This window comes from Neovison vison, chromosome 4 (genome assembly GCF_020171115.1).
Source record: "Neovison vison isolate M4711 chromosome 4, ASM_NN_V1, whole genome shotgun sequence".
Taxonomy (NCBI): Eukaryota; Metazoa; Chordata; class Mammalia; order Carnivora; family Mustelidae; genus Neogale; species Neogale vison.
Genome location: NC_058094.1, coordinates 145,548,955 through 145,563,421, shown reverse-complemented (window position 1 = coordinate 145,563,421; position 14,467 = coordinate 145,548,955). Strand labels below are relative to the sequence as shown.

Below are 14,467 nucleotides of genomic sequence, written 5' to 3'. Positions count from 1 at the left end.
TATTCTTACAAATTAAAACCTTAAAAGATATCTGTACTGTACCCAAGTCCAAAAATGACCATTTAGAAAATATAATGAGAAATTAAAACAGAACAGATAGCATTTACAGCAGCAACTGAAGAGCTATCACGAAGATTACCCATATGAATAAAACAAAATTTTGAGATATCTAATAAAACATTTGAACAAAAATTAGAATTAGACTATGTGCCTGATAAGAAGACCAAAAATTACAAAAAAATACCTTAGTTCATAAATTATTTTATCTTTAATTATTGGCATACTAGTAAATATCTAACAACTGGCACTTTAAAAACATATATGCATACAAATGTATATATGTTTACTATAAATTTTCATAGATTACTATTTTACATTTACTATTTAGAGATATAAAATATGTATAGCTCACAGTTTATAAATGAAAATAAAATACATAATACTCTTTATTATAAAGTTGATATAATCATTAGATTCTCATACAATGCCTTCATGGGCTTTTGCCAAAGTTATAAAAGCAGCTAGTAATTTTGTCTTCTTTGGTTTCAAAGGAAAAATAAAATTCTATGACTCTGATGTATTTCTTGTTTTCACCAAAAAATAAAAAAGTTCAAGAATATTGAGGAATGTGTATAGTTTCAACACGAATATTTTCATTTACATTCATGAGTAGGACAAAAGATGTAGGTACAGACTTCACTCATCTATCAGTGACATGAGTGGCTTCTTTGCTGAATCAGGTAATAGTTTCCAAGTCCTAAAAGAATATTTCCTCAATTTTTTATGGTATTTGCAGTGTTGCATCTATAAACATGATGCACGTTAAAAAAAAAGATTTTATTTATTTGAGAGAGAGCATGAGTGGAGGGAGGCAAAGAGGGAGAAGGAGACCCAGACTCCACACTGAGCAGGGAGCCCCAGGGACACAGGCTCCATCCCAGGACCCTGGGATCATGACATGAGCTGAAGACAGAATTTGAATATTCTGTCAATGTTTGGTGATGTCTTGTATTCTTCTGTCCCTTCTCTAAAGAAGCACTAGCTGAGGAAAAGCAGCATCTGTGTTCAGGGTTGTCAACAGTTCACAGGTGAAAAAACAACCAGTACCAGGTTTCCTGGAGGTGGTGGAGGTCCCAACAGGTGACCAAAGCATGGCAAGAGGGAATGTGGGCCTGCAGTGCTCAAGGTCCAAGGAGGGAAGACACTGGTGTTCGTTGTCAAGAAGTCCAGACATGGGACTAGAATTTAGGAGGCAGGCTCTGTTGCCCAGGAAGGAGGAGCAGAAAGAGACAGGCAGAGCCTAACTCAAGCTTCTGGGCACTTTGCTCCAAGAGTGACACAAGGACACTGGCCAAGCAGAGGACCAGTTATTTAAGCTGGACCCACCTGGGCAGAAGAGGCACCTGCTTGGGGACAGGAAAGAAGCAGTGCTGTTACCACCATCATGGTGCCACGGTTGGGGAGGGGGATGCTGTCAAAAGGAACACTGCCTTCGGGGAATGCTAGAGTGAGCCAGAGCTGGGAGGGGCATAACTGTCCTCGGGGTAATACAGAGAACAGGAGCATTACCTGGGCAGGATTCGCATTGTCCTGTTTGTGATGGTGGTGTTAGATAGATTGAGGTACAGGACCCCAGGACAGCCCTCAGAGATGTATCTCATTGATTCATCCTGCAGGAAAAACAGAGGGGAGAATCTTACCAAAGTCTAGCAGGCTTTGTGATTTCCCCATTGTCTCTCTCCCAAAAAGTATATGCAAGCCTTGGTCTCTTGATATGCTTGGTTATTAGTTGTAAATCAAATTCAACAGAAGGTGATGGTTTTGTTTGAAGCTTCGCTATTCTCTCCCGTGCCCTTTCTTTGGAAATAAAGTCCCATTCCATCACAGTGACACTTTGTTAAAAGTTCAACGCTGACAGGAAATTTGAGCTCAAGTGTCCAAGTGTCAACCACTCCTGACTCTTCAGATGCATGAAAGCGATTAAAACCTCATCTATTTTTAAACTTGCTAAAGTCATTCTGAAAGACAGGAATAGTAAATGCTCTTAATTGGACTTCATTAAAAGTGAGTCCATATTTACACATACATATTTATAGAAATGTGTGTGTGTGTAATTAAGTTTCTATGCTCCTATTAGTCAGTATATTAAAACAGCCAAACAGAGTCTCACCAAATTTACTTGAAATGTTCTGAAGCAAAAAAAAATAAAAAGAAAGAAAAAGAAAAAGGTACACACATGTTGAACATGAAGTTCAGTGTTGGGGATGTTGGGGGTGAGACTCTCAGAGATTAAAGCAGCTCCCCCCAGAGCTGACACTGAGGCACAAGAGAACAGAGCGACTGTGACATGAGACAGACAGGAAAACAGTTATTTCAAGCCTGAGCCCTACACTGACATTTACAAGACCGGATGAATTGCAAGCTTTGATTGCGGTAGAGCTGCCTCGCATATGGGTAACTACTTATAAAATTCTCCAGTATGAGTAAATAGCAGCAGGCTTTTATTTATTTAACGATGGTGGATGAGTCTCCCCAGGAACACTGACAAGGTCAGCTAGTTTTAAATATTTGTGGCACATCGGTCCTGGAAAGAATAGGCCATCACGGGAAGATGTCAGTTGTCACTTGCCTGGGGAATGTGGTTTGGGAAAGAATTCTGCATATTCACGATGGCCACCTCCAGCACCATTAAGGATGGCAAAGGTTTCTTTTCTGCAGGATCATCAATGTTTAGCGTTCTATTCCTAGCTATTCCCCGAGTCGTGGATAATACAGTACAAATTCCTGCAGTCCTGCTCTAGGAAAGGCTCTGAGCACCAACACCACATGAGTGCAAGGGCAGGGACTCAATAAACACTGTATTCTTGCCACTGCGTTCAAGCTGCCGGCAATTTTTCTACATACTCCACCACTAAAATGCAGGATTTAGGTATAGGTGGATAGATTAAAAATATATATATATATGGTTAAAATATTAACATTAAAATATTTTAATTAAAATTATTTTAAAAATTAAAATATTTAATTAACCATTAAAATATTTAAAAATATACGGTTAAAATATTAAAAATATAGAGAGATTAAAAATATATATAAATATATATAAATTTATTTATATATGTGTGTATGTGCATATATACACACATACATATATTAAATATATATGGTAAAAATTTCCCAGAAGGAATAAAGAATTACAATAAATGGCATTGTAGTTTAATAGAAACAAAATCTATTTTCAAAAACATTCATGGTGCCAATCAAATATCAAAGTAATTCTGCACCTATTGAATGACTGACCAAAATGCAAGTGAGATGGGGCAAGGAGAGGACGGGAAGCTGATACACCCTCAGGGAGGCAGCCACAGAGAAGATGAAAATGTGGGGCCAGGAAGAAGAGGAAGTATGTTTATGCACCACAGAGAAGCTCCTTTTTCCTTTAAGATAAGGAAACAAACCATTCGCTGCATTTTCCTGTCTGGAGGAGCGTGGACATCCAAGAAACTTAAGACAAATCCTAGTCTCAGCATTTAAAAGAGCTCAAGGTTCAGTCCCCAAAGGTGAGAGCACATAAAAGCAAATGCTGCTTGAGTGTCCCCATTGCAAAATGGTTTCTGAATTTGTCCACAATGTACCCAAATCTTTCCCAATGTAATATACTCATAAGGCAAGCTTCTTAGAAATAAAGCTTTTTGAATGAATGTTACTCAACTCCTTAAATTTAAACCTGTCTCTCAGCCTGTGCTTCAAAGGGAAAAAAACAATAGTAAAATGTAGCTGGATAAAATTATCAACCCTGTATAGTATAAGACTCCAAAATTGGGAAAGACTTTGACGTTCACAAATTCAACGCAGATGGCATTTGCTTCGACTTTCCTATGAGAAAGCCAAATTGAAAGACTGTGATCTGTTATTCAAGGGCAGAACTGAAGCTCCCTGAGGGCAGGAACTGAGACTTGATCCGTTTTTAATTCCCTCGAACACCTATATTTTATAGCATACATGTTCCCTATATATCTTTACATATAAAGATAAAAATATCTTTAAAGTAGTACATACTAAAAATATCCACAGAATGAAACAAGTTTGAAAGAAAGAAGTAGAATGACAACCCTGGAGGGTGTGGACGTCCTGTTGGAGTTGTTGCTTAATGAAGAGCATGACAAAATCAGCCTCTTCTGTTTTCACCCAAATTCTCCTACTGTTATGTTTTGGTTGTTTTTTGGTTTTCTGTTTTTTTTTTTTGTTTTGTTTTGTTTTGTTTTGTTTTAAGATTTTATTTGTTTGAGAGAGGGAGAGACAGAGATAATGAGAGAGAGCACAAGCGGGGAGGGGAGGGAGAAGCAGGCTCCCTCCTGGGCAGGGAACCTGCTGCAAGGTGTCATCCCAGGACCCTGGGAACATGACCTGAGCCAAAGGCAGAGGCTTAACCGACTGAGCCACCCAGGTGTCCCCTCTTACTGGCCTTTCTTAAGATTCTTCGCTATTTCTTCTCCTCTGCCTACTTCTAAAAGTCGACAATCCCCAAGGTTCATCCTAAGGGCTCTTCTCATACCTTCTTTCTCTCTCTAGGTTGATCATACTCACTTTTGTAACGTTCATTAAGAATACAAAAATGTCAGCCCAAGATGGAAACTCAAGTTTTATGCCATGCTCTCCGTTACCTGCTCGGGATCGCCAGTTTCATTCATTAAGCAGATGTAGACTATTCAGTACGCCAACGTGTGTGCCGTGTGCTGTGACTACCACAGAAAACAAGACACGTCTCCTGCCCTTTGGCCCTCTTGGGCTAGTGGAGGAGGCAGAAATGCTGTGATTAGGGCTACTTGTTTTAGGGACCCAGTGGAGCAGTGATGAGCCCAGCCCTGGGAGACAGGGATGTCTTGGTAAAGTAGGTGAAGGAGGTGGTACTTAAAGTAAGGTTTAAAGCCCAACAAAGAGGAAAGCAATACCTGAGGACAAAGTAAAAGGGCATTCCATGCAAAGAGCACAGCCCAAGCAGAAGCAAAACAGCAAGGAGCAGCTTGGCTCATGCAGCAAAGAAAGTGTAGTCCTGTATGGTTGCTGAAACTTCATGTGTGTGCAGGAATTGGAGCAAAATGAGGCTGGGGGAGGAGGCAGAGGCAAGACAACACAGGGTCTCCAAGGTATAGTAAAGAGCTTTGACTTCATGGAATAGTGTAGACGGTGAGTGTGTTTATACATGATGGAAAATGGGAGTGAAATGATCAGATCTGCCTCTTAGAAAGTGTGTGTGCTCACAGGGGACAAGACAGATTGGAAGTCAAAGAAAGGCGTGGAGACAGGGACCAGGAAGGAGCTGGCCAGGGTTACAGGCTCATTTCCATCTTCATTGGCACACAGTTGATAGCCATGAAGACCACTAAAATCATCCCATTGTCATTCCTGGCACCCATTTTTTTCCTGTCTCAGACACACATGACCCTAAATATAAACGTAGTTAATTTTGTATAATTGTTGAATAGTTTTCACTTTTCCAGAGACTCCAACCTTGGTCATATAGCTACAGGATTAATAATCGCATTATACAAGTGGGATAAAATTTCTTGCCAACTATGTTTAACATAGTTTGCTTTTTTACACATTTGATCCTAAACGAACACACATGCCTGTATTTTGGCAAAAATCTCTGTGTATTGGCACCGCAATATAGCAAGTCTGAATCTAAATAAAAAACAGTAAAATAAGCTTCATATACTCACTGTGAGTGTTGGACAGTCAGAGACGTTCAGCTCTTGCAGATTTCTACAGAGGCCTAAATCAAACAAGTTAAACATTAAACAACATAGCGCAAATGTTTAAACTTAAAATTTTCCTTCCTACATTCAATGCGATGTATTCATTAGAAAACAAACAAAAACCTTGGCAAGTAATTTGTTCTAAGTATATGGTTCCTTTTCCCAGAAAGCCAATTTCTTCTGGCTTTAAAATTAAAGTATATACACATGTTTATTATCATTTGAGGATTACAGAAGAAAGGGGGAAAAAGGAAAATATTGCTTTGGGAAAAACAGTGTATACTTAGAGCTTTTAGCTGGGAAGAAAACCAACATACTTTTTTTGTGGCATGACTTTTTGTTCGTTTTTTGGGTTTTGTTTTCTTTTATCATTTTATTGTAAAAATTTTCAAACACAGAAAAGTTGAAAGACTTGAAGAGTTGTATAGTGCATATATACCCACTACACTTCCACTGTATTTGCTTTATCACATATTCACCTGTACATCCATCTTTCTATCCATCCTTCAATCCATCTTATTCTTAATGCATTTTAAAGTAAGTTGCAGACATCAGCACACATTCCCCTCATACATCAGCATGGACATTATAAATAATTCAGGATGCATACTAATTAACAAAATATTTATAATTTGTATAAATGAGATTCATACAATTTACAGTGAATTGCAGAGAAGAACACAAAGGATCAGAGAGGTCAAGTGCCTGATTAAGTCTGGAACCAGAGGGAACCACACGGATGATGGTCTCGGGGAAGTTGACACATGTACAGAAAGACCTAGATAGCAGAGAGTTACACAGTCCACACTCCGGGTCTAGACAGACAGGAAGTAAAACTCCAAATCTGAGACAGAGAAGAAGGATCTGAGGGAGAGGAAACAAAAGAGTAAAGGGGAGAAATGCATGAGGTAAAGAGGGAGAAGTCATTCTAGGTGGGGAAGACCCCATCAGGCAGGAAGACTCCAGGCAAGGGGGTGATCTTGCATTCACACTGCTACAATGAATAGAAAATACATCTGTTGCTCATAACCACTTAGCCCCACAGTAATAACAACAACAATGTTACTCATTATAAACCGATTTTGAACATCTCTTCCTCTTCCAAGAATGGACTGTGTCCTAAGTAATAAATGCAAACCAAAATCACTCTCAGAATTTAAAAATGAAAGCAGTGCTTTACAGTGTGCAAATCTTAGAAGAGACTAGTAATACCTGTTAAGGCAGAAAATAGATTCCGAAAACAATGTAATAACTAAACTGATGATATTAATATTTTTATAGAATTGTTACTTGAGAGTAGGTAATTCGTGCATTCAACAAATATTTATTGAGATCTTGCTGTGTGTCAGAAACTCTGCAAGTGCCAAAAATACAGCAGTAAACAAAAAAGACAAAAATTTCTGCCCTTGGGGAGTTTACATCCTAGATGGGGGAGACTGATGGTAAACAAAAGAAGTATAATATCTACTTGGACAGATGGTGATAAGTACAATGGAGAAAAATAAAATAAAAAAGAGAGTAAAAAAAAATAAAAAAGAGAGTAGAGAGTGGCTAGGAAGTGGAAAAGGTGCCACTTTAAATACAGTCCTCGGAAAAGGCTTTGCTGAGGTGACATTTGAGCCAAAATATGCAAGACTTGACAAGGACAGGGCAGTATACTTTGGGCATTTCTGGATCTCACATTCATTGTGGTTGGTTAATTGGGAGATAGTCCAGAAAAGAAAAAAAATGAGCTGGGGAGAACAACCACTGGAGATCTACTCTTTTTTTCCCCCTGCATGTCTCAAGGCTATAAAGAATCCCTTGATTGTCTTGAATCCAATGTGCTGATACATTACATGTTTCAGTTTTCCTAACGCTAAGCCCTAGCACTGTGGGGTACTTCCCGGGGACCTGGCACTGATAAGCATCTTCTGCCCATGAGCCTGTTTCATTTTCCTGACAATACTACACCACGTCCTCAGCCCCATTTTACAGATAACTGAAGATGAGGTTAAATAACTAACCTGAGGTCACACAGTTCTTTTGTTTTTAAGATTTTACTTATTTATTTGTCAGAGAGAGAGAGTTTGTGTGTGTGTGTGTGTGTGTGTGTGTGTGTACAGGCAGGGGGAGCTGCTGGCAGAGGGAGAAGCAGCCTCCCCACTGAGCAGGGAGCCTGATGCAGGACTTGATCCCAAGACTCTGGGATCATGACCTAAGCTGAAGGCGGACACTTAACTGACGGAGCCACTCAGGTGCACCATGTGACTATGTGACTGTGAGGTCACATAGTTAAGAGAGTAGGAAAGTCTTCATTGAGCTCAGGGCCCAAACCTTTAGCCACCGAACCAGGTAAGTCGGAGGGCCCACTACACCACCGTTCAGAATGTGCCTTTATTAATTGTAATGTCTTGGCTTAAAAAAAAAAAAAAAACTTACTGTGGCGATCACTTCATAATACATACAAATATCCAATCATCATGTTATACATCTGAAACATAATGTTATACATCAATTATACTACAATAATATATATATATAAAGAAAATAAATGTTGTTTTGTTTTGTTTTGAAGCTGCTGTTAATGACACAACGCTCACAATGGTTCTTCATGTATTTTTTTCTCTTGCAACTTAGGGCCTCCCACCATACCTCAGCTGGGTCTCTTCGTTCTGAACCGCATTAGTTAAGATTGCCCAAGCTTGGATTTCAAAGGAATTCTTTCATTGTTCCGCCTGTCACACCAAGTAATTGGGACCAGCTGGATGTCAGGATGCGCGTGGTTACCGTGGTGATCCTGCTCTTCTTTTGTAAAGCCTCGGAGCTCCGCAAGGCGAGCCCGAGAGGCCGAGCCAATCATGGCCGGGCCGGCGGCAGCAGGAGAGGCTCCAGCCCCGTCAAACGCTACGCACCAGGCCTCCCCTGCGAAGTCTACACGTATCTCCACGAGAAATACTTAGACTGTCAAGAGAGAAGACTAGTTTACGTGCTGCCCGACTGGCCTCAGGATTTGCTGCACATGCTGTTAGCGAGAAACAAGATCCGCATACTGAAGAACAAGATGTTTTCCAAGTTTAAAAGGCTGAAGAGCCTGGATCTGCAACAGAACGAGATCTCCAAAATCGAGGGTGACGCTTTCTTTGGTTTAAATAAACTGACTACTCTCCTCCTGCAGCACAACCAGATCAAAGTCTTGACGGAGGAGGTGTTCATTTACACGCCTCTCCTGAGCTACCTGCGTCTTTACGACAACCCCTGGCACTGTACTTGCGAGATGGAAACGCTTATTTCCATGTTGCAGATTCCAAGAAACCGGAATCTGGGGAACTACGCCAAGTGCGAAAGCCCCCAAGAACTGAAAAACAAAAAACTGAGGCAGCTAAAACCTGAACAGTTATGCAGCGAAGAAGAAAGCGAACGGTTAGACCCGAGACCCCAAGTGTCCGGGAGACCCCCAGTCATCAAGCCTGAGGTGGATTCTTCTCTTTGCTACAATTACGTGTTTCCCATCCAAACGCTGGACTGCAAACGGAAAGGTTTGTAAGTTTCTTAGTTTTTCCTTTTCATGGTTGATTACAAATGCTCCTTGAATCTGAGAACCCTCCCTCCACTCTGCCGCGCATTGCGATTCCTGGTGTCACTTCCACCAGAGGACTTTCCCCAGTGACAATGGAATCTACTCCAAGCTTTTCTAAGGTTCAGACTCAACGTGGTTGGTGGTCTGGGGGACAGCAGAGGAGGACAGGAGCTATGCTCAGGAAGGGTAGCCAGTTGGATCCTACTCTTCCTAATCAGAAGCTGTGGCTGTCAAGAACCCCTTTATCTTAAATCACCACATAATATAATTTATGTAAACAAATGGGTATAAAAACACATCCAAATGCTGCCTATCTAATGTGACTTAAATCGAAAACACGGCGTGCCTCTGTGGGGAAAGTACCTCAGGGAAAACACACGTGAAAGAGGACAGGTGGGAGCACTGTGGAGGGAGGCGAAGTGAGCACATAGCGTACTTTCAAGACACTGGTCTTGAGGTTTTAATAAACGCTTGCTAACATCCTGTATCTTTATTGTTCCCAAATTAAGACCTAAAAATATTGAAAGAGCTAAGTTGGAAGTAGTTAATCCAAGAATTATGAGGCTAAGGAAATCTTTCCAGAATATTTATTACTTCCCGAAAAATCATTGCTGAGTTTTACCGCCTACACAGTCTTGGTCTGATACTGAGGAGGGTCTGCATGTGCAGGATTAATTCACAAAATAAGAAAATGGGAAATTTTAGTGATGCTCCTGACAGGCTAGTGAAGACGTTCTCAAAGTGTGGTCTGGGAACTGCTAACCCACCCTAGGATAACGTGCCATGGGACAGTGTCTGTTTCATTTTGGGCATGAATTAATGACTTATTCATAATATTCAACTAAAGCTAGATGTCATTGGGTTAGGGTCCTATCAGAACATGGTATCATTCTTTCCACTTATTTTAGGAGGTTTTGCTTTGTTTTGTTTCTTTGAGAACAGAAAGAGGGGGTTAAGAACAACGCAGAGACTGTGGCTCCTTTCAGGGGAACCATAGGCAGGAATTTGTTGACGCTGAAGAAGCGGGCAACCTGAACAAGGAGAAAACGTGTTCATTTATCAGCAAAGAAGTGCTCAAGCCTTAGCCTCTCTCTCAGACCCAGAAGGGCACCTGGTTAGAGCACACCCAAGGCCATGGGACATGGAAAGGTGTGCTTGCTACAACACCCTGTGAAATGTACATGAGCTGAGGCCATGGGAGAACAAGCCCGGCATCATCACCGCGGAGATGCCATTCCGGGATCCTCTGAGTTTGAGAGAAAGCGCTCATTCACTGAACACCTACTGTTCTCCAGGTACCCCACACACATGCTGCCCACAGCTTCCAGGAAAGTAGTGGGATCCCCATTTACAGCTGGGAGAAATGAAGCTCAGGAAGGGTTCCAATATTTGGTTGAGGTCTGACAGGTAAGCAGCAAAGTGAAGATTCGAACCTTGGTCTGCCTAATCCTGCTGTCTTCTTAATCTGACCATGCTCAAACAAAAAGCTGCCTCAACAATGGAAGCTTGAAGGAATTCCAGAGAAGTCAGTATATGCTGTTTCTCTGCAGCCAGATTAGGTGGAATTTCCCTGACGTTGTTACAGTGAGTACTTAGTGTTTCATCCTGAAGAGCATGTGTTACTCGGAGTGCCTTCGTGATGCTTAGATTAAAAACTAAATTATCTATTTAAAAACCTAATACAAAGCTGCTAATCCTAGACTTGGTTTAGAAAAATTCCTCGATATAGCTGAAGCTCTCCCCTCAAGCTGAAGTTAATTTGCACTTGCTAGAACAGGTGATAAAGAGAAAATATGTAGACTTAAGTTCATTGATTATCTGAGAAAAATGCCGTCAACACAAAATTAAAGATTTCTACAGCTAGATTACACCGTAAATTAAGAATAGATAATGTGGACGCATCTGGGAGGCTCAGCTGGGTAGGCATTGAATCTCAGGGTTGTGAATTCAAGCCCTGTGTTGGACTCCACACTGGGTGTGGAGCCTAGTTTAAAAGAAAAAAAAAAAAAATTAAGTGAAGGGAAATGGCTTCCATTTTTACAGCTTGTCGGCTCTTGGGCCATTTCCCTCCACAATGAGCCTAGTTCTGCCCTTGTCTTGTTTTCTCATTTTCTTTTGGCAAACATCAACTTATAAAGACAGATACTTTTTAAATTTTTTTCTTTCCTCAACTTACTGTTGTCTAAACACAACCTTCCAGATATGCCCCATAAATTTAGGGTGCAGATAATGCCCCTTGTTTTAAAATACTTATATTATTTACTGGAAAAAATGTAAAGTTTCATGGAATACACATTTTTGTATATATAACAATACTGGCTTGTCCATGAAAGGTCAAGTTCCTCCAGATGTTAATGACTACATAAATCCAAGCATAGACCTTTTATTACAAAATGAAGGGTAGTTTTGTCTTTCAATATCAGTATAGATTGTTTCACCATGGTTGATATAAATATTGATTCAGTTGGTTGTTTCTTTTTCATCCTGGTGTATTGTTGATTCCCATAAGTTTAAAGGCAGTGGTTATGTCTTAAACCTCCTCCCAGGTACTGCCTAGCACAGGGCCATATGCTTTAGATGGGTTGATAATAACTGAGCTGCTTTCTTTGCTCCTGCAAAAGCAATAATTTAAGCAAACTTTAAAAATAAAAATACATAGAATTAAAAATCATGACTAGAATTCAAGTATGACAATCTGAATTTAATCTACTCTCATTTGCCTTATTCCATTTTATAAATAGATAACAAATGTCAAATACTCAGAATCCCTGCCAAACTGTAGTAATACTTTTGCTTATGTTCCACATGTTCGATCTAGAAGCCTAAGACATGCTAGCAAGAGTAGAACTAGCAGTGGCATTAATTAGTGGTATTAATTAACTGTCAACTAAATGCTCCGTGTGCCTCAGACATAGTAGTTCACATGCATTATGTAATTTACTCCTCATAACCCTCAAAGAGCAGTATGGTACTATTATCCTCATAAAGGGGGACACTGAGGTGGCAGAAGCTAAGTTACCCTTCTAAGGTCACACAGGCAGTCCCCAGGCCATTGTGTCATCTCTTCCTTCAAGATCCTAGGCACATCTACTAACCAGGAAAAATGTAGAAAAGCTTTCTGGGTGCTTTCTCCCAGTACTGACTTTCCTCTTAGGCTCTGTATAATATACCCCGTTCAGGAAGATACACAGGAAACCCAAATACAGATTTCCCCAACATAGGAGTTGTGCCTTTCCTGGCCGGCAGATGATGAGTCAGATGGTGTATATAGGGTCCCCAATATGTGCCAGTTTGACCACACAGACCTCAAAGATCACTAATTTTGCTTTAAACGTTGGACAGCAGGAAAAAGAAATAATAGCTTTATTCACTGGGGGACAGGCACTTGCCAACAAAACTTAGTCTTTCAAAGCGAATAAATGTGAGATTAGTTGAAAGTCGTGTTTATGCCATATTGAGGTAAATGGATTTGCCAAAAATACATGAAAGTGAGAGCTGAAAACTGCCTTTCAGCTTCACATTTACCAGAATAATTTGTAATTTTTAAGGATTCATTTTACTTCTAAGATTAGGGCCAGGGAGAATTATGCAGGTAAATTGCTCTCAGCTGTCTCTGAAGTTAATTTCACTACTAGTTTGAACAATAATTAGTAAGTTTTTATTTGTAAAATCAGAGTCATTAGTGGCTCCTTGCCTACTGCTACTGAGCCTTCAGGGCAGTTCTGACATTGCTGACAACTAAGATCGCACACTAAATGGGAAATTACATGGAGAACATTTTCCAATTTATTCCTCAAACTCAGCAGGTTTTGGTTGGGGAGGGGTAAGGTTAGTCAAGGGTGGTAACAGAGTAAATGAAGTATTTTTTGAATGTTCACCAGGAATTTTAAGTAGCAGCAAATAACTACGTGGTGCCTGGTCTAGAAATGGGGCATTGACCAAACTTGACTTGTGGCCTGGAGAAATTTGTATTTATTTAATCTTTTTTTTTTTTAAGATTTTATTTATTTCTTTGACAGAGAGAGACACAGCGAGAGAGGGAACACAAGCAGGGGGAGTGGAAGAAGGAGAAGCAAGTGGGGCTCCATCTCAGGACCCTAGGATCATGACCTGAGCCAAAGGCGGACACTTAAGGACTGAGCCACCCTGGTGCCACTGTATTTATATAATCTTTATCAAAGACACACACACTTAGCATCAATATTTGTAATTCTCATTCAAGTTTAAGATAAAAGAACTAAAAAACTGTTTTTATCCATCAGTACAACAAGTAAGATTTTTCCATGTTTTTCTAAGCCATACCAGTAAAGGCTTTGGGTTGCATTTCCTGGTTTTACTTGTGGATCCTATTTTTACCCTATTCTTAACTGCTGACAATGCCAAAGTTGGTTCTGCAATTCATAGTCCCTTTCCAGCATCCACAGGCCTGTCACATTTGCTTAAGCTGGGTTTCAGGGAGTTCTCGTAAACATTTTTTTCTACCCATTAATTTGTGGTTTACCCACTTCAGCTTGTCATACAGTGGTTGCTTGGGAGGTCTCTGTCATCCACCCTATGTCCAACCTAGCAGATGTGGGTCAGCAAGCAAGTCCTAATAAACAGCCTGTTTTTCAGAACCTATGAGATACTTGTTGTGGTGGCAAGGAAGACCTATAGTCCTTAATGGCTTTCCTGGACCTTAATGAGGACTTGAGCTTTTATTCATAGTAAGATGGGAACAACTGGAAGATTCTACCATCTGGAGGATTGCAAGCCATCTGGGAAAACGACATGATCTATGTTTTGACTGTATCACATGGGTTTAGGACACTTTGGGGATAATCCAGACAAGAGCTGATAGTGGCGTAGACCAATATGGTAGCAGTGGAGGTACTAAGAAGCGGTGAGATCCTGAGTATTGTGAAATAAAACTCTATTCTGCTTCTGAAAGCTTTCTGAGAAGATGCCACAGACATTTTCAATAATTATTCCAAACATTTAATGTCAAAAAATTATTTCTTTAATCTGTCTTCAGTTGTGTCCATGGTTTTTAATTATTGCTTAGATCTCCATCTCCTTGTTTACATGTAGAACCCAAGAGAATATAGCTTTCCAGTTAGGGTCTCGATAATCATAAAGGAAGGATTACCTCACTGTTGCAACATCATAA

General features: G+C 40.2%; 2 protein-coding genes across 2 annotated transcripts in view; one reads left to right on the top strand and one right to left on the bottom strand.

Annotated features, from left to right (window-relative positions):
* FBXL13 (F-box and leucine rich repeat protein 13) overlaps window positions 1–14,467 on the bottom strand; it is a 253,505-nt gene that overhangs the window by 112,361 nt on the left and 126,677 nt on the right. The window contains exons 10-11 of the mRNA XM_044245871.1: window positions 5,724–5,776; window positions 1,570–1,670 (exon numbers count right to left, since the gene is read on the bottom strand). Of these exons, the coding sequence (XP_044101806.1) occupies window positions 1,570–1,670; window positions 5,724–5,776 (154 nt within the window). The remainder of the gene's footprint in view (window positions 1–1,569; window positions 1,671–5,723; window positions 5,777–14,467) is intronic.
* Window positions 1–14,467, top strand: part of LRRC17 (leucine rich repeat containing 17) — a 31,053-nt gene that overhangs the window by 8,029 nt on the left and 8,557 nt on the right. The window contains exon 2 of the mRNA XM_044245872.1: window positions 8,379–9,277. Within this exon, the coding sequence (XP_044101807.1) occupies window positions 8,515–9,277 (763 nt within the window). The 5' untranslated portion in view covers window positions 8,379–8,514. The remainder of the gene's footprint in view (window positions 1–8,378; window positions 9,278–14,467) is intronic.